General features: G+C 46.0%; 1 protein-coding gene across 1 annotated transcript in view; it reads right to left on the reverse strand.

The window, feature by feature from the left end:
• LOC148833981 (uncharacterized) overlaps positions 1-17,389 on the reverse strand; it is a 66,020-nt gene that overhangs the window by 43,548 nt on the left and 5,083 nt on the right. The window contains 29 exon segments of the mRNA XM_088915714.1: positions 100-262; positions 349-601; positions 1,004-1,161; positions 1,843-2,114; positions 2,282-2,444; positions 2,495-2,780; positions 3,311-3,468; positions 4,080-4,351; positions 4,489-4,648; positions 4,755-5,007; positions 5,449-5,597; positions 7,191-7,292; positions 7,551-7,828; positions 7,962-8,136; positions 8,233-8,551; positions 8,707-8,864; positions 9,174-9,445; positions 9,874-10,036; positions 10,122-10,398; positions 11,382-11,539; positions 12,424-12,692; positions 13,086-13,254; positions 13,368-13,620; positions 13,897-14,054; positions 14,988-15,259; positions 15,390-15,552; positions 15,639-15,891; positions 16,172-16,329; positions 17,010-17,281. Of these exon segments, the coding sequence (XP_088771840.1) occupies positions 100-262; positions 349-601; positions 1,004-1,161; positions 1,843-2,114; positions 2,282-2,444; positions 2,495-2,780; positions 3,311-3,468; positions 4,080-4,351; positions 4,489-4,648; positions 4,755-5,007; positions 5,449-5,597; positions 7,191-7,292; positions 7,551-7,828; positions 7,962-8,136; positions 8,233-8,551; positions 8,707-8,864; positions 9,174-9,445; positions 9,874-10,036; positions 10,122-10,398; positions 11,382-11,539; positions 12,424-12,692; positions 13,086-13,254; positions 13,368-13,620; positions 13,897-14,054; positions 14,988-15,259; positions 15,390-15,552; positions 15,639-15,891; positions 16,172-16,329; positions 17,010-17,281 (6,156 nt within the window).

Genomic DNA, 17,389 nt, shown 5'->3' on the forward strand with positions numbered 1-17,389 from the left:
AATAGAGAAATACCATCCCTGAGAGTGCAGGGCCACCATAATTTAACAGTTCATCCATGCACCATTAAATTCATGAAAGGCTTTAACTGGTCAAGTTACCTGTAGATGCAGTGTGCAGCTGTCAGCGCCCACTGGTGGTTGATCAGAGACCCTCCACACACATGTTGTCCATAATAATACAGGTTAACTTGCCAGGGCCAGTACCCCTCTGGGGCAGCGTCACCCTGCATGATCCTGGTACTGAGAGGCGCCCGCCCACACTCTGCAGAAAGGGAACACAGTGCTCAGCTGTTGAGTGTCAGAATACAGCAAACCTCTGAATTTTGCGAACAGGTAATTGATACCCACCACTGGGTACTACAGGAGTCACATTGAATGAGCTGCAGATAAAACTGCTGTCAGGGTCTGTGCCGCTAGAGGTGAAGGTCACAAAGCCTGGACTGGCCAATCCAACCAGCTGGTTAATCCAGTTTTGGAACTGGGACACTCTGGTGTACACTCCTGGGAGACTGGTACTGGCACAGCTCTCAGTGAAACTCACAACACCAGCCTGAACCCAGGAAGTTCCCTGCTTACAGACCAGAGGACCTCCTGTATCACCCTGAATAAATAGAGAGACAGATCAATAAAGACATAAACACTGCGTTGAGAGAGAGGGTTTAATACAGACACAGACTGGACACTACAGTACATTAACACTGCACTGAGAGATAGGGGTTAATACAGACACTTATTGGACACTCCAGTACATTAACACTGCACTGAGAGAGAGGGGTTAATACAGACACGCTGACTGGACACTCCAGTACATTAACACTGCACTGAGAGAGAGAGGGGTAAATACAGACACACTGACTGGACACTCCAGTACATTAACACTGCACTGAGAGAGACGGGTTAGTACAGACACACTGCAATATTAAAGGGTTCTTCAGTCTGTAGTGAGGAGGTAGCAGGAGAATGACATCATGTAAAATTGTAGATACAGCACTATATTTTGAACCTGACAGAAGTCTTTCCTTCCCTCCAGCGCTCCAGCACAGATCATGCTGTCAGTGATGTTCTTTGGTCCCAAAGCCTCATCGTTCAGACAGTTGCACTGCCTGTTCCCCATGATGGGCACCTGGACCTCCTGCAGGGTCTGGGGATATGGCAGGGACACTGAAAGACAAGAGAGACCCAGCCTGGCAGTTTTTCTCTGAGATCAAAACTCAGTTTCTTTATAGGAGGATGCCTGAGACAAACTTGTTCGATCCATTAAAAGAGCAGAGGTTGATCTGGAAAAACAAGCATTGCTGGCTCTTTTGGGATATGACATCTGTATTTTCCTCAATTGTTAATTTGTAATAAATTGAAATAGCATAGTAGTGCCAAGATTTCAGTTTCCTGCTCCTGAATGACTGTTGGTTTAGCAATAGGTGCTTTGTAAATTCAATGAACATACAGTATCTCTGGTTTTGACACATCAAGGTGAAGAAAGGACTTATTATACAATTAAAAAAAGTAACACCTCAGAACGATGATCAGTATCTACATCTTGCAGGATACTGATTGCGAAAGATTAGCAAACGTATGATGTACAGTATCTTTTCTCCAAAAAGACCTCTTCTGTTGCCAGTATAAAGAATGCAAAGAGAGTACAGAATATGCTATTTTTATACAGATAGGACACAGCCCTGAGGAGACCCAACACAATTAAATTGTGATAGAAATCCATTTACCCTCACTCTTTGTATACCGTTGTTCAGAAACTCAAAAATTCAACCTACAATATCTAGTATATATACATTTCAGCAACTACGGGGTTCCTGTGTGTTAACCAAGGGACATATACAAACTCACCAAACTCATCTAAATTTCCCCAGCCGGTGACCCAGCAGCTGGTCCCAGTTTGGAAGGAGCTGCTGTTGTCGGCCAGACAGATGGGCTGGATGTAGCTGGTGAAGGACACAGGGCTGCGCAGTCTCACCAGGGCGATGTCGTTGTTCAGAGTCTGGTAGTTGAAATCTGGGTGTGGGAAGATCCGGGCGACTCTTCTGGAAATCTCGGTGGGGTTATAAAACATCAGACTCCTCCTGCCCAGGTACACTGTCCACAGCCTGGCCTCAATGTTCCTGCAGAGAGAGGTCACAGTTACGAGCGGTTATGTGTTAACCGCTGACACAGAGTTCCTTAACTGCAGTCCACAATTACACTTGTTCAGAGTGATTTAAGATCTTTCACCATCAAAAGAGATCAAATCTAAATCAAACCAGGAAAGGAGTCTTGATAATCTAAGTACCTATAGAAACAGCGTGCAGCTGTCAAAACCCACTGCTGGCTGATCAGAGACCCTCCACATGTGTGTTGCCCATTGTAATACAGGCTGGCCTGCCAGGGCCAGGACCCCTCTGGAGCAGAGTCACCTCCCACAATCCTGGGACTGAGGGGAGCCTTTCCACACTCTGGAGGAACAGGACAGACATAAGATCACTGGAGTTGAGTACAAGCAAACTATTCAATTTCTTTAAAGCAAACCGTTACCTACCATTGGGTGCGATTGGAGTGACGTTCACTGGAGCGCAGGTGAAGCTGCTGTCAGGGTCGGTGCCATTGGAAGTGAACGTTACGAAGCCCGGAGTGGCCAACCCAACCTGCTGGGTAATCCAGTCCTGGTACTGGGAGACCTTGAGGTAAACGCCTGGGAGACTGGGCTGATGACAGTCCAGCTCAGCTCTCACAATACCAGCCTGAACCCAAGCAGAGCCCTGCTTGCAGACAAGGGGACCTCCTGAGTCTCTCTGGAGAAATCAAAAGGAATCATTAATGCACAGACCAGCTTCCTGTTTAATTGTTAATTTAATGTGTTATTACAGAGACAGGTAATAGGTAATCAACATGCTACATGTTCAAACTACTGCATGAGCCTGTGACAATAATGAACCTGAAATGAGTGAGATATGGCTGACTGAGACTGATAGTGAGTAATTCTGTATTGTACTTTCAGGCAGAGCAACATAAGGTAACAGTGGTCTCAGAATCTACACTGGAGATCGAATCTACATAAGGAGAAAGAAAGCACTTTAAAGAATGATTAAAAAAAGCACAGGATCAAGTTTAAAAAAGCAATTTGAATGATTTGAAAGCTGAAATAAAAATGATTTTATCTTTAGAAGATTGAGAAGATTTTTATCTCAAGAATTCAATAGCACCCCTCAGGCAGGGGAATGAAAAAGTGCTGCATTAAATAATATCCACACTGAAGAGCCACAAGTGCTCGAAACACTAAAGATAATTCCCAGGGTCTTAATGAAAGCAGGAGTGTGTATACCTGGCAGGTGTCCTTGCTCCCCTCCTGGACTCCAGCACAGAACATGTTGTCAGTGGTGCTGTTTGGTCCAAAGACCTCTGCGTTCAGACAGTCGCACTGCCTGCTCCCCATGATGGACACCTGGAGCTCCTGTAAGGTCTGAGGATATGGCAGGGAGCCTGGAAGAGAAGAGACACTGTCAGTCCCAGGACTAGGGGCTGAGGTCCTTCTCTCAGGCCAGCAGAGAATCTTCCAGGCATCTGTGTCACAACCTGCCCAGCAGTGTCTTGCCACTGGGAACACTGCTCCCACGGAGGTGATAGTCATGGGGTTCTTGATTCTCTTTCTACATGACAATGATACACTAGGATGCCAGTTTTACTGTCGTAATTCACACGTTTAAGTGTAACCCACCATGATAATCCAGTTCATCATTCAATTATTTTTCTGTTTCTGAGCTCTACTTCAGGTAGGAAACTATGGAATATGCCCTGTCTTTTTAACTCTTAAGATCTGAAGTCCACAGTGTACACAAGATTGATCCTCTCTCTATGAACTTTTATTGATCAATATCCCGTACTTCAGCAAAACTAGCAAACTGATGTGATCAGCTCCTCAATGCGTCCCACACACTGAAGAATAAGGAACAAAACATCTTCCCTTTCGTTCAGACTCTTCTACCACCCAGATCCCACACCTCAGCTGTGGCTGATGCCCAAAGTAATTGATACCTCAAGAATGATGCTGTTTCCAGGAAGGGGTTATGTGAACAGCACTGAACTACACTCACCACCCTCATAAATGTTTCCCCAGCCTGCGACCCAGCAGCTGGTGCCTTTGAGGAAGGAGCTGCTGCTGTCGGCCAGACAGATGGGCTGGATGTAGCTGGTGAAGGAGACAGGGCTGCTCAGCTTCAGCAGGGCGATATCGTTGTTCAAAGTCCAGTAGTCAAAGTGAGGGTGCAGGACGATCTGTCTGACCCTCCTGGACACTTCATGAGGGTTAGAGCCGTATTGTGTCTGCCGGCCCAGATACACTGTCCACTGACTGAGATCACTGGTCCTGTAGAAAGAGATGAGCAGAACTATGTCTAAGATATTGCTTACCCTGCAACAGCAAACATAATGCAGTAAATCTCACTCGTAATGCAGATCTCAATTTAAACCATGAAAATCAGGAAAAAATCTAATTAATCTTACCTGAAGACGCACTGGGCAGCTGTTAAGACCCACTGATGGTTGATCAGGGATCCTCCACACATGTGATAAGAATAATGCAGACTGGCCAGCCAGGGCCAGTACCCCTCTGGGGCAGACACCCCCCCCATGATCCTGGTGCTCCGAGGGGCTTGCCCACACTCTGCAGGACATGGACAGAGAAAGAGATGAGAGAGGACACCCTCAAGTGAACTGAGCAGAAACTAATGTGTCAGTTTCTCAATGGTTTTAATGGAAGTGTCACCTACCGCTCGGTGCTACAGCAGTAACACTAAGAGAGCTACAGTTAAAACCGCTGTCAGGGTCTGTGCCGTTGGAGCTGAAGGTCACAAAACCTGGAGTGGCCGACGCAACCTGAGTGTTAATCCAGTCCTTGTACTGGGACACTCTGGTGTACACATCCGGGAGACTGGAACGAGCACAACCCTGCCTAGAGCTCACAACACCAGCCTGAACCCAGGAGGAGTCCTGCTTACAGATCAGGGGTCCTCCTGTGTCTCCCTGGACATAACAGAGAGAGAGATGGACAGACATGGGGGTTAATACAGACACACTGACTGGACACCCCAGTATATTTACACTGCACTGAGAGAGAGAGGTTAATACAGACACTCTGACTGGACACTCCAGTACATTAACACTGCACTGAGAGAGAGGGGTTAATACAGACACACTGACTGGACACTCCAGTACATTAACACTGCACTGAGAGAGAGGGGTTAATACACACACACTGACTGGACACTCCAGTACATTAACACTGCACTGAGAGAGAGAGGTTAATACAGACACACTGAGTGGACACCCCAGTACATTAACACTGCACTGAGACAGAGGGGTTAATATAGAAAAAAAAGGTGAATAGTACACATTAAGGTTTTTTTTAAAGAAAAGATAGAGAAAGTATAAATCCGAAAAGTATTTGTAAAGTGGTGTCTGTACCCAGCAGGTATCCTTGCCCCCATCCAGCTCTCCAGCACAGATCATGTTTTCAGTGATGGTGATGGGGTTATTGGCATCTTCAGTAGTCAGACACCCACACTGCCTGTTCCCAATGATGGGCACCTGGACCTCCTTTAGCGTCTGGTTCCCTGACAGAGACACTGAGGGACGAGAGATTGACTTGCTGTTGGAATGGTGGCTGAAGTCCATTAGTGTGAATATCCCCGAGATGACCTAACACTAAGACCTGTAATTTTATTCTTAGCAGCTCCTAACCCCACAGTGTCTGGACATTACAGATGCAGCCACGTAAAACGCACCATGCAGCCAGTCAGATTGGGCGTCAAAACTCGTTGCCATGACAAGATGACTTTGCTGTCCCATGGTGTCACCCTGCCCAGAAAACTGCACTGCCAAAGAAGACTGATGGGTGGCCCTTGTGGAGCGTTAATAGGCAGTGAAAGTCAGCAGCATCACAATGAGCATGATATTTCTTGGACAACCACTCTGCAGTTCACAGTCAAAATGCTTTCTTGTTTTTGCTGATTTCACTCCCACTTCGTATCCAATGGCAGATAATTTTTTAAGAAGTTTTTCGTTCTCCCTTGACAGTTTGATGAATCTTAATGCAGTGTCACCTGTTCCTATACGCACTCAAGTGGTGATGTACTGTGTTCACTCATATTGGGGAAAACTTGGCGAATACCGCTCCCTGACTATTCAGATCTTTGTTTTGTCATAAACAGTACGTTTAATCTCATCTGTTCCCGTAGAAAAATGTAAGCATGGGGAACATAAACATCTTCATTTATGTTAAACAGGAGTGATTTAATTGGTTAAAAACTAAATAAGGTAAACCTGGCAATACATTTCTCAGTTTATTCAAAACTATGTGCTCTTGAATGTACAAAATACAACTATGTGCTCTTTCCATGTACAAAATACAGTACATACATGCCTTTTTCTACAGTAAACAGTGTTTTGAGTATGTGTTCTAAAATGAGGGGACTCAGCTAAATATTTATTAACTTTAACCTTTCTGAAATAATTTTCAGTTTTTGAAGGGTCTGTTTAAAATGGGACTGGAAGTACAAAGTGAAGAAGTTTGTAGGAATCTGGAACATGAGCTGAATACCTGGGCACCAACAAGCACATTTTCAGATGTCACACAGGAACGCAGAATATCCACAGATATCCGTACTGTACATCAACTGCAGTATTACTACCATTCATGTACACTGCCTAGATCAACAGTATAATGGCAAAGTGCAATATTATTCAATTTAATTGTTTTAAACTCCATGAAACTCCTGGTCTGATCCAAGCTTCATTCATAGCATGTACAGCAATCCTCTTTTCAGAAAAGCTTTTCAAAGCTAGGGTCTGTATTTTGTGTATTTATATAACATATGTTATGTTGTGAAGACGTATGATTATTAGTCTAAGAAAGTCTCAGATTAGATGCCGCTGTCATTTCAGGAACACCTAACACAACACTATCAATCTGTTTTGAGCTCTGAATGGCTGATTGCAGTGTTCCAGCCACAGCTGCAGTATACCACAGTTCCCGTTAATCCGAGATTTGACGAGCATTATGGATGTTCTACCAAGGTGACTTAGAAATTTACTCTTAGTGCCTCTCAGAGAAATCCAAAGCATGTTATCCAAAGCATGTTACTATGGGGCCCAAGTATGCAGCTACAGACTAAGGTAGGCTGAATATGAGCCTCGCTCAAGGGTACAACTGCACTGTTTCACCTGGGACCTGAACCCATAGCCCACCAGGTGAGAGCAGATACCTGACCACCAGCCCAGACCTGACAGTTCAGTCCAGCCAATCATGTCTGACCGGCATGAGGCGTTCACAGGCAGGACACGGAGACTCCACCCTGAAGGCAACCCAGCCTGGAATCGAACCCAGAGCTGTACTACGCCACTTCAAAATCACATGATGTATAATTGGAAAAAAAAAAGGAGTAAGGAGAGTGGGGTGTTCGTGTTGTATCTACAGAGGATACAGCAAATAGCCCACAGTTGTTTTTAAGGGGTACGGCTGTTCTGCTTTAGCAAAGGGATGCAGTACGTATAAGAAATGAGCTCACCGCCATCAGCTGTGTATCCCCAGCCTGCGACCCAGCAGCTGGTCCCAGTGTGGAAGGAGCTGCTGTTGTCGGCCAGACAGATGGGCTGGATGTAGCTGGTGAAGTTGACAGGGCTGTCCAGCATCACGAGGGCGATGTCATTGTCTTGCCTGGAACTGTAATAATAAAATCCAGGGTGTATAATGATCGACTGGATCCTCCTAGACACTTCATAGGGGTTAGAGCCCACTTGTTGCTGCCTGCCCAGATACACCTGCCACTCAGCAAGAGTGTAGTACCTGTGGAAAGGAAAAGGATGTCAGCAGATCTGTGTATATCAACTGTGCTAATATAGTACTGAACTGTACTTTTCAAATACTGTCCTGGACAGCACTGATCCAGAATGACTAGTCTGTCCCTCAGAAAACTTACCAGGACCAGTACCAGTAGATATAGCTGGCAGACGTCAGGACCCACTGGTGGTTGATCAGAGATCCTCCACACCTGTGTTGCCCATAGTAATGTATGCTGACCTGCCACGGCCAGTACCCCTTTGGGGCAGAGTCACCCCCTACAATCCTGGGACTGAGGGGCGCTCTCCCACACTCTGGAGGAACAGGACACAGGGAGAAGAAACTGAATAGTGACCCAAGGAATATAGTATGAATCTGAACACATCTCCTTCATTAAAATGACAACCAACCTCCTGGCGCTATGGGGGCTGGCGCAGGGGTCGGGTAAGTGATTGATGGGGCAACAGGAGTGGTCAGTGGTGCTCTTGTAGTAACTGTAGGATCCGGACCACAGGTAAAGCTGCTATCAGCGTCTGTGCCACTGGAGGTGAAGGTCACAAAGCCTGTGACTCCCGACCCCACTTGTCTGTTAATCCAGTCCTTGTACTGGGACACCCTGGTGTACACCCCTGGGAGACTGGGACGGGCACAGCCCCTTCCGAAACTCACAACACCAGCTTGAACCCAGCCAGAGCCCCGCTTGCAGACCAGGGGACCCCCTGAGTCTCCCTGCAGACAGAGAAAATGATTAGAAGTGGCACTAACTGGCAGACAGCCCAGTTCTGTCCACTAACACTGAAAACAAGGCAGGAGATATGCAATGTCTGATTGATCAGACAATGTAGTGTGGGTGTAGCTTTGACGAAAATATGTTAACAATTTACCTGGCAGGAGTCTTTGCCCCCCTGCAGCTCTCCAGCACAGATCATGTTGGCTGTGATACTGCCTGAGCCAAAGGCCACGTCGTTCAGACACCCACACTGCCTGTTCCCCATGATGGGCAGCTGGACCTCCTGCAGGGTCTGGTTCCCCGACAGAGATCCTAAGAGGCAAGACAGTGTGATAGTACTGTACCTAACCTGTGAGCCCTCATGGATCAGAAAAGCCAGCACAAAAGTCATCTCAATTACCATTCCCAGTTCCCAGTTATGGGAAGCTTGACTCCCTGGAGGGTTTGGTTCCCTGACAGAGGAGCTGGAAGGTCGCTGTCATATTTGTGATACTCAGTCCAGTATCTAGGGCCACGAGGTGGGGCTACAATATCTCAGAAGGCTAAAGGAATAGTCCAGCCTCAATTACAGTTCAACAGATATTAGTAGCTCTTCACTAGATGCCAATGAGGTACACTCACCACCTTCAGCTGTGTCTCCCCAGCCAGTGACCCAGCAGCTGGTCCCAGTGAAGAAGGAGCTGCTTCTGTCAGCTAGACAAATGGGCTGGATGTAGTTGGTGAAGGAGACGGAGCTGCTCAGTCTCAGCAGGGCGATGTCATTGTTGTTGGTTGAAGAGTCATAGTCTGGATGCACGATGATTTGCTGGAGCCCCCTGGACACTTCGTGGATGTTGGGACCCGTCTGTGTCAGCCGCCCCAGATACACTTTCCACTGACTCGCAACCACAGGGCTGAAGAGAGAGGGAGGAGAATAAACTGTTATAATGGCTTGATTGGGAACTGGAGCTGCATGGAGAAAACTAACAGGAAGAAGAAAGCGGAGACATGGGAATTGTTCATGTGTCCTGAAGCTTCATTATTCAGTATTGCTGTCTTTAAAGCCATTCCTGTCACTGGAAAACGACCTGTAAGTCAGAAATCACCTCTGTTACACTGCCAGCAGTTTCAATCTGCAGTGATCACTGTGAACATTGATACAGTATAAATCACCTCTGTTACACTGTGAGCAGTTTCAATCTGCAGCAATCACTGTGAACACTGATACAGTATAAATCACCTCTGTTACACTGCCAGCAGTTTCAATCTGCAGTGATCACTCTGTAAACTGATATGGTATAAATCACCACTGTTACACTGTGTGTTACACTTTCTGTCCTACCTTCCAAAGCAGTGAGCAGCTGACAGCACCCACTCAATGTTGATCAGAGTCCCCCCACATGTGTGGGACCCATTCCAGTGCAGGCTAGCCTGCCAGGGCCAGTACCCCGCCTGCGCTGACTCACCCCCCACGATCCTGGGACTGAGGGGCGCCTGACCACAGACTAGAGGAAGAAGACGACAGGAAAGATAAGTGATTGATGTCTGAGTCAGCTATTTTCCGAACAAATGAATCGAACTCTGACCTACCAAGAGGTGTTAAGGTAGTTGGCAGTCTACTGGTTGGTGGAGGTGTCGTTGTAGAGAACAGACTACAGTTATAATTGTCAGAGTCTGTGCCACTGGATGTGAAGGTCACGTAGCCTGGAGAAGAAGCCGACCCCACCACTCCATTAATCCACTCCTGGAACCAGGAGACTCTGGTGTAAATCCAGGGAAAACTGGACTGGTAACATTCATAGCTCACAATACCAGCTTGTACCCAGGCAGAGCCCTGCTTACAGACCAGGGGACCCCCTGAATCTCCCTGAGAGAGAGAAACATAGGCAGGTTATTACACACTTACTCACTTACTACAGTGTATGCACATGCAGGGAGAGAGTCAGGGATGAAGAAGCACTGTCAGAATGCTTTAATAGAGAGACTGAGTGTCTCTCTGAGAAGAAAGACAAGATGAAGACTGATAGACCCGCAACACTGGAACGCGAGGCCGTGTGACAATACCCACAGTCGTGGTCTTGCCTCCTTCATGTGCACGTTCCTGCTCAAGTCTGCAAGGGCTCGGGGTGCCCCATTTCTATTTTTGTGTTTCACAAGAGTGCTCAGGAGCGCCCCCAATGGTCCCTTAATGCTCCCTTCTCTGAAGTCTGCATCAGAGTGGACTCCCCTGAAGGGAATCACCCCCAATTCCTCATGGAGTAGAGTTAGTGTTCGTAAATTTAAAACTCATTTTATGTAAAAACAAAATCTCATTAAACTACTTTAGATTCATACTGTATGATTTCTTGTTACAAAGTTTTGACATAAAGTTTTTAGTTCATCACCTCATTTAGACTGATGAATATTAATTTACCTGCAGAGTGTTTTGTTCATGGAATATGTAATAGTACAAAGCTTTGAGGTGTGGCCAAGTTTATCTCATTTACTATACTGGGAATGAATGTGAATGAACGCGCTATATTCCTCGTACTGTTGTTTCTGTACTGGGACAGAGGAGATTAAATGTATTTTGTAGTACAAAGCTCTAGTTGTATCAACAGACAGGAGTTTGACTCATGTGACCAGCAAGAGACTTTACCCAAGGGTGTCCCATTACCCTGTTTATGACAGTGAAGACTCACACACTTGAAATCTACACTCACACTATGTCACACAAGTGCGGACTTGGAGGAAGGGCTGATGGCACAGTGCAAGAATTGGGACACGCCCTGAGTTAGAAACAGGAACAGAGGAACAGAGGAGGGGAGGAATAAGATGATGGAAAACACAAGGAGCAGCAAGTGTTCGTACATAGCAGGGGCCCTTCCTGTCTCCCAGCACTCCAGCACAGATCATGTGGTCAGTGACAACGTTCCTTCCATAGGTCAAGTTGCTGGCACAGCCACACTCTCCGTTCCCAATGATAGGCAGCTGGACCTCCTGGAGGGTCTGGTTCCCAGACAAAGGTGCTGGAAGTCAAGAGAGATCCCAAACAGTGTGTGAGATTGATGGCTGATTGCTATTACCCAATTCTTCCTTCTTTAAGGCATCTCCCACCTACCCAGTCTAACAGTTAAAGTATCCCAGCAGCTGTTCATTGTAATTCTTATAATGATGAACTGAGACAATGGCATATAAAGGGATAGTGTACTTTTTAGTTTTTGCATTATCTCTGGTAAGATCAGCGCTTTAAAAACCTCGCTCACTTACAGGAATGAACCAGGGAGACAGCTATAAGAGTGAAGTTAAGGTGGAGGGAGTGCAAGACTAGAATTTGACCTCCTCTTGAATTTCTGTTAAATATCATGAGTTGAATGTGACAGAACTAATATTTCCTTTTGGGACCTCACTCAATAAAGTTTAACATACCACAGGATGACCACATTTATTTAGAACATCTCTGTGGTGCTTTAACAATTTTAGAGATATTGTGAAGCATCCAGTTATCACACAATAACACAGAATACTGGAAAAGCTCATATCTGCTCACAACTACAAACCCTACAACTACACACAAGGAGAATGAGAAAGTATTCTGCCGTGCCCATTTGAGTGCAGGTTGTTGCTTCCTCCCCAATGTCACCAGGACCCGAGAAACACCGTGCTGTCCCATCCTACCCTAGGTCAATGATACTCAGTGAACTGAGTTGACAGCTGCTGGGAGCCACAGTCACAGAGCCCAGTCTGTGCTTGGAAAAACATTTTGACCAGTTGAGTCACTGCAGAAACACAGACCTATCATCTTTTCACACGCTGCAAGAGCAAGACACTATGTGTTTGAGGAGGACATACTGTACTTTTATACAACAAGCACATCAGTCAAGTAGACTATTAATCAAGGAGATAAACTCACAGTTTCCAGCAGTGTATCCCCAGCCTGAGACCCAGCAGCTGGTCCCAGTGAAGAAGGAGCTGCTGTTGTCTGCCAGACAGATGGGCTGGATGTAAGCAGTGAAGGTGACGGGGCTGCTCAGTTTCACCAGAGCGATGTTGTTCTCCCAATTCGAATAGTAAGATTCAGGGTGCAAGATGATCTGTGACACCTTCCTGGACACTTCGTGGGGGTTAGAGCCCACCTGTCTCTGCCGGCCCAGATACACTGTCACTTGACTGAAACCATACCTGGAGAAAGATGAGGGAAATTGCTAGCAGAAAATGGTATAAAGTAATTTGTGATCCTGCATGAATTCTAAAAGCTGCAGCTAGATCATTAACCTAATTTTCTCTATAGACTTCTACAGATACTAAGATCAAAGTCTCTTTTGGTGCAGGACACTCCACCCAGAGCTGGGAAAGTGACTTCTTATGTCATTGTTAAATGCTAGATCTGAACACTGGAGCTGTGTTCACACTGCTGAAGTATAGTTCTGAAAGATCTTTAATTGGTCCAATTAATAGAATTTTTCTTCCAGTAATCTGAAAAAAGTCAGTACGTGTTTGGTTCAGGGATACAAGCAGATGTTTCATAAATGCCACTGACAGTCCCAAAGACCAATAAAAACTTCACATACTTACCAGTACCAGTTCAAACAGCTGGCAGAAGTCAGGACCCACTGGTGGTTGATCAGAGATCCTCCACACCTGTGTTGCCCATAGTAATGTATGCTGACCTGCCAGGGCCAGTACCCCTCTGGGGAAGAGTCACCTCCCAATATCCTGGTACTGAAAGGCGCCTGCCCACACTCTGGAGGAAGAGGACAGAGAGACAAGAATAGCCATGGCTACCTGTTTACTCTAAAACTACTACGCCGGTATTAGTCTATAGTGAGTCAGTTACTTGACTACACCATCACCTACCACTGGGAGCTATTGGAGTTGCGTTGAATGGGGAGCAGGTGAAGTTGCTGTCGGGGTCCGGGCCAGTGGAAGTGAAGGTCACAAAACCCGGAGTGGCCAATCCCACCTGATCTTTAATCCAGTCTTTGTACTGCGACACCCTGGTATACACTCCGGGAATACTGGAACTGATACAGCCCCTCTCAAAACTCACAATTCCAGCCTGAACCCAGGAAGAGCCCTGCTTACAGATCAAGGGACCTCCTCCATCTCCCTGGAGAGAGACACAGTCTTAATACAGACACACTGACTGGACACTCCAGTACATTAACACTGCACTGAGAGAGAGAGGTTAATACACACACACTGACTGGACACTCCAGTACATTAACACTGCACTGAGAGAGGGGTTAATACAGACTCACTGACTGGACACTAAAGACAGGAGCATATAACGATGTGATGGCTGAATACAGCACTCTTCAATACTGAAGTCTACCAGAGGGACACAGGGACAGAGCAGTGTAAAAGACACGGGAAGAGTTGGTACCATGCAGACGTCCTTCCTCCCCTCCAGCTCTCCAGCACAGATCATGTTTTCAGTCACGGCTTTTGGTCCGTAAACGGGGTCGATGTCACACCCACACTGCCTGTTCCCAATGATGGGCAGCTGGACCTCCAGGAGCGTCCGGTTCCCTGACAGACCAGCTGAAATACAAGAGGGGCTGTCAGACCTCCACGGGTCTCCCTGGTGATTGTTATACAAATCTGTAATTGTGATGAAAGCCAGTTTCTAATGAAACACAGCCGTTATATCAGATACTTATATTTGCATATAGAATTACTGCATATGTATATAAATGCTTACACAGGTGGGTAGCTGTGTCAGCATGCGTAGTCTGTAAAGGAAAAAGTAATAGGTTTTATCCGTGCTAAAGAGAGAAGAAAGAAAACACAACGTTTCAGCTATGGAGCCTTCTTCGAGTGTCACACCACAGCAGAAACGTTGTGTTTTCTTTCTTCTCTTTTTAGCATGAAATAAACCCATTACTTTTTCCTGTATTGTAACAGGCTGTTGTACTGCACTGGGACTGTAGCTCCTATTGTAACAGACTGTTCTACTCTACTGGGACTGTAGCTCCTATTGTAACAGGAGTGTTGTACTGTACTGGGATTGCAGCTCCTATTGTAACAGGAGTACTGTACAGGGACTGTAGCTCCTATTGTAACAGAACGTTTGTACTGTACTGGGACTGTAGCTCCTACTGTAACAGGACTGTTGTACTGTACTGGGACTGTAGCCCCTATTGTAACAGGACTGTTGTAGTGTAATAAAAAGAGCTCACACCCGAAGAAGGCTTCTCAGCCAAAACATTGTGTTTTCTCTCTTCTCTTTTCAATATGGAATAAACCTTTTACTTGTTCCTAAATGCTTACACAGATCACCATGGACGCTGTTTTACAAGAGATCACCATGTATCATATAATTAAAATTTTATACAACAATAAAAGTGCAAATACTCTGTTTAAAAGTGAAGAAGCTAAAATTGCGAGAGAGATTTCTGTGAGGTCTGTGCTGTTTATATGCACCTTAAACTGAGCGTTGTAGGTTTTTAACAATTATTGAGGGGTTACACTCACTTTGTTCATCTGTGTTTCCCCAGCCTGCAACCCAGCAGCTGGTCCCAGTGTGGAAGGAGCTGCTGTTGTCGGCCAGACAGATGGGCTGGATGTAGCTGGTGAAGTTGACAGGGCTGCTCAGCTTCAGCAGGGCGATGTCGTTGTTCAGAGTCCAAGAATCAAAGTTAGGGTGTATGATGATCTGGCTGACCCTTCTAGACACTTCATGTGGGTTAGAGGCCACCTGGGTCAACCTGCCCAGATACACTCGGTAGAAACTGATACCACTGTAGCTGTATGAGAAAGACAGGCAAGATGTCAGAAAATAGAGAAATACCATCCCTGAGAGCACAGGGCCACCATAATTTAACAGTCCTTTCATGCACCATTAAATTCATGAAAGGCTTTAACTGGTCAAGTTACCTGTAGATGCAGTGTGCAGCTGTCAGCACCCACTGGTGGTTGATCAGAGACCCTCCACACATGTGTTGTCCATAATAATACAGGTTAACTTGCCAGGGCCAGTACCCCTCTGGGGCAGCGTCACCCTGCATGATCCTGGTACTGAGAGGCGCCCGCCCACACTCTGCAGAAAGGGAAGACAGTGCTCAGCTGTTGAGTGTCAGAATACAGCAAACCTCTGAATTTTGCGAACAGGTAATTGATACCCACCACTGGATACTACAGGAGTCACATTGAATGAGCTGCAGATAAAACTGCTGTCAGGGTCTGTGCCGCTAGAGGTGAAGGTCACGAAGCCTGGACTGGCCAATCCAACCAGCTGGTTAATCCAGTTTTGGAACTGGGACACTCTGGTGTAAACTCCTGGGAGACTGGTACTGGCACAGCTCTCAGTGAAACTGACAACACCAGCCTGAACCCAGGAAGATCCCTGCTTACAGACCAGAGGACCGCCTGTATCACCCTGAATAAATAGAGAGACAGATCAATAAAGACATAAACACTGCGTTGAGAGAGAGGGTTTAATACAGACACAGACTGGACACTACAGTACATTAACACTGCACTGAGAGATAGGGGTTAATACAGACACTTATTGGACACTCCAGTACATTAACACTGCACTGAGAGAGACGGGTTAGTACAGACACACTGCAATATTAAAGGGTTCTTCAGTCTGTAGTGAGGAGGTGGCAGGAGAATGACATCATGTAAAATTGTAGATACAGCACTATAATTTGAACCTGGCAGAAGTCTTTCCTTCCCTCCAGCGCTCCAGCACAGATCATGCTGTCAGTGATGTTCTTTGGTCCCAAAGCCTCATCGTTCAGACAGTTGCACTGCCTGTTCCCCATGATGGGCACCTGGACCTCCTGCAGGGTCTGGGGATATGGCAGGGACACTGAAAGACAAGAGAGACCCAGCCCGGCGGTTTTCCTCTGAGATCAAAACTCAGTTTCTTTTTAGGAGGATGCCTGAGACAAACTTGTTCGATCCATTAAAAGAGCAGAGGTTGATCTGGAAAAACAAGCAATGCTGGCTCTTTTGGGATATGACATCTGTATTTTCCTCAATTGTTAATTTGTAATAAATTGAAATAGCATAGTAGTGCCAGATTTCAGTTTCCTGCTCCTGAATGACTGTTGGTTTAGCAATAGGTGCTTTGTAAATTCAATGAACATACAGTATCTCTGGTTTTGACACATCAAGGTGAAGAAAGGACTTATTATACAATTAAAAAAAGTAACACCTCAGGACGATGATCAGTATCTACATCTTGCAGGATACTGATTGCGAAAGATTAGCAAACGTATGATGTACAGTATCTTTTCTCCAAAAAGACCTCTTCTGTTGCCAGTATAAAGAATGCAAAGAGAGTACAGAATATGCTATTTTTATACAGATAGGACACAGCCCTGAGGAGACCCAACACAATTAAATTGTGATAGAAATCCATTTACCCTCACTCTTTGTATACCGTTGTTCAGAAACTCAAAAATTCAACCTACAATATCTAGTATATATACATTTCAGCAACTACGGGGTTCCTGTGTGTTAACCAAGGGACATATACAAACTCACCAAACTCATCTAAATTTCCCCAGCCGGTGACCCAGCAGCTGGTCCCAGTTTGGAAGGAGCTGCTGTTGTCGGCCAGACAGATGGGCTGGATGTAGCTGGTGAAGGACACAGGGCTGCGCAGTCTCACCAGGGCGATGTCGTTGTTCAGAGTCTGGTAGTTGAAATCTGGGTGTGGGAAGATCCGGGCGACTCTTCTGGAAATCTCGGTGGGGTTATAAAACATCAGACTCCTCCTGCCCAGGTACACTGTCCACAGCCTGGCCTCAATGTTCCTGCAGAGAGAGGTCACAGTTACGAGCGGTTATGTGTTAACCGCTGACACAGAGTTCCTTAACTGCAGTCCACAATTACACTTGTTCAGAGTGATTTAAGATCTTTCA

This window comes from Atractosteus spatula, chromosome 5, assembly GCF_055471065.1.
Source record: "Atractosteus spatula isolate fAtrSpa1 chromosome 5, fAtrSpa1.hap1, whole genome shotgun sequence".
Taxonomy (NCBI): Eukaryota; Metazoa; Chordata; class Actinopteri; order Semionotiformes; family Lepisosteidae; genus Atractosteus; species Atractosteus spatula.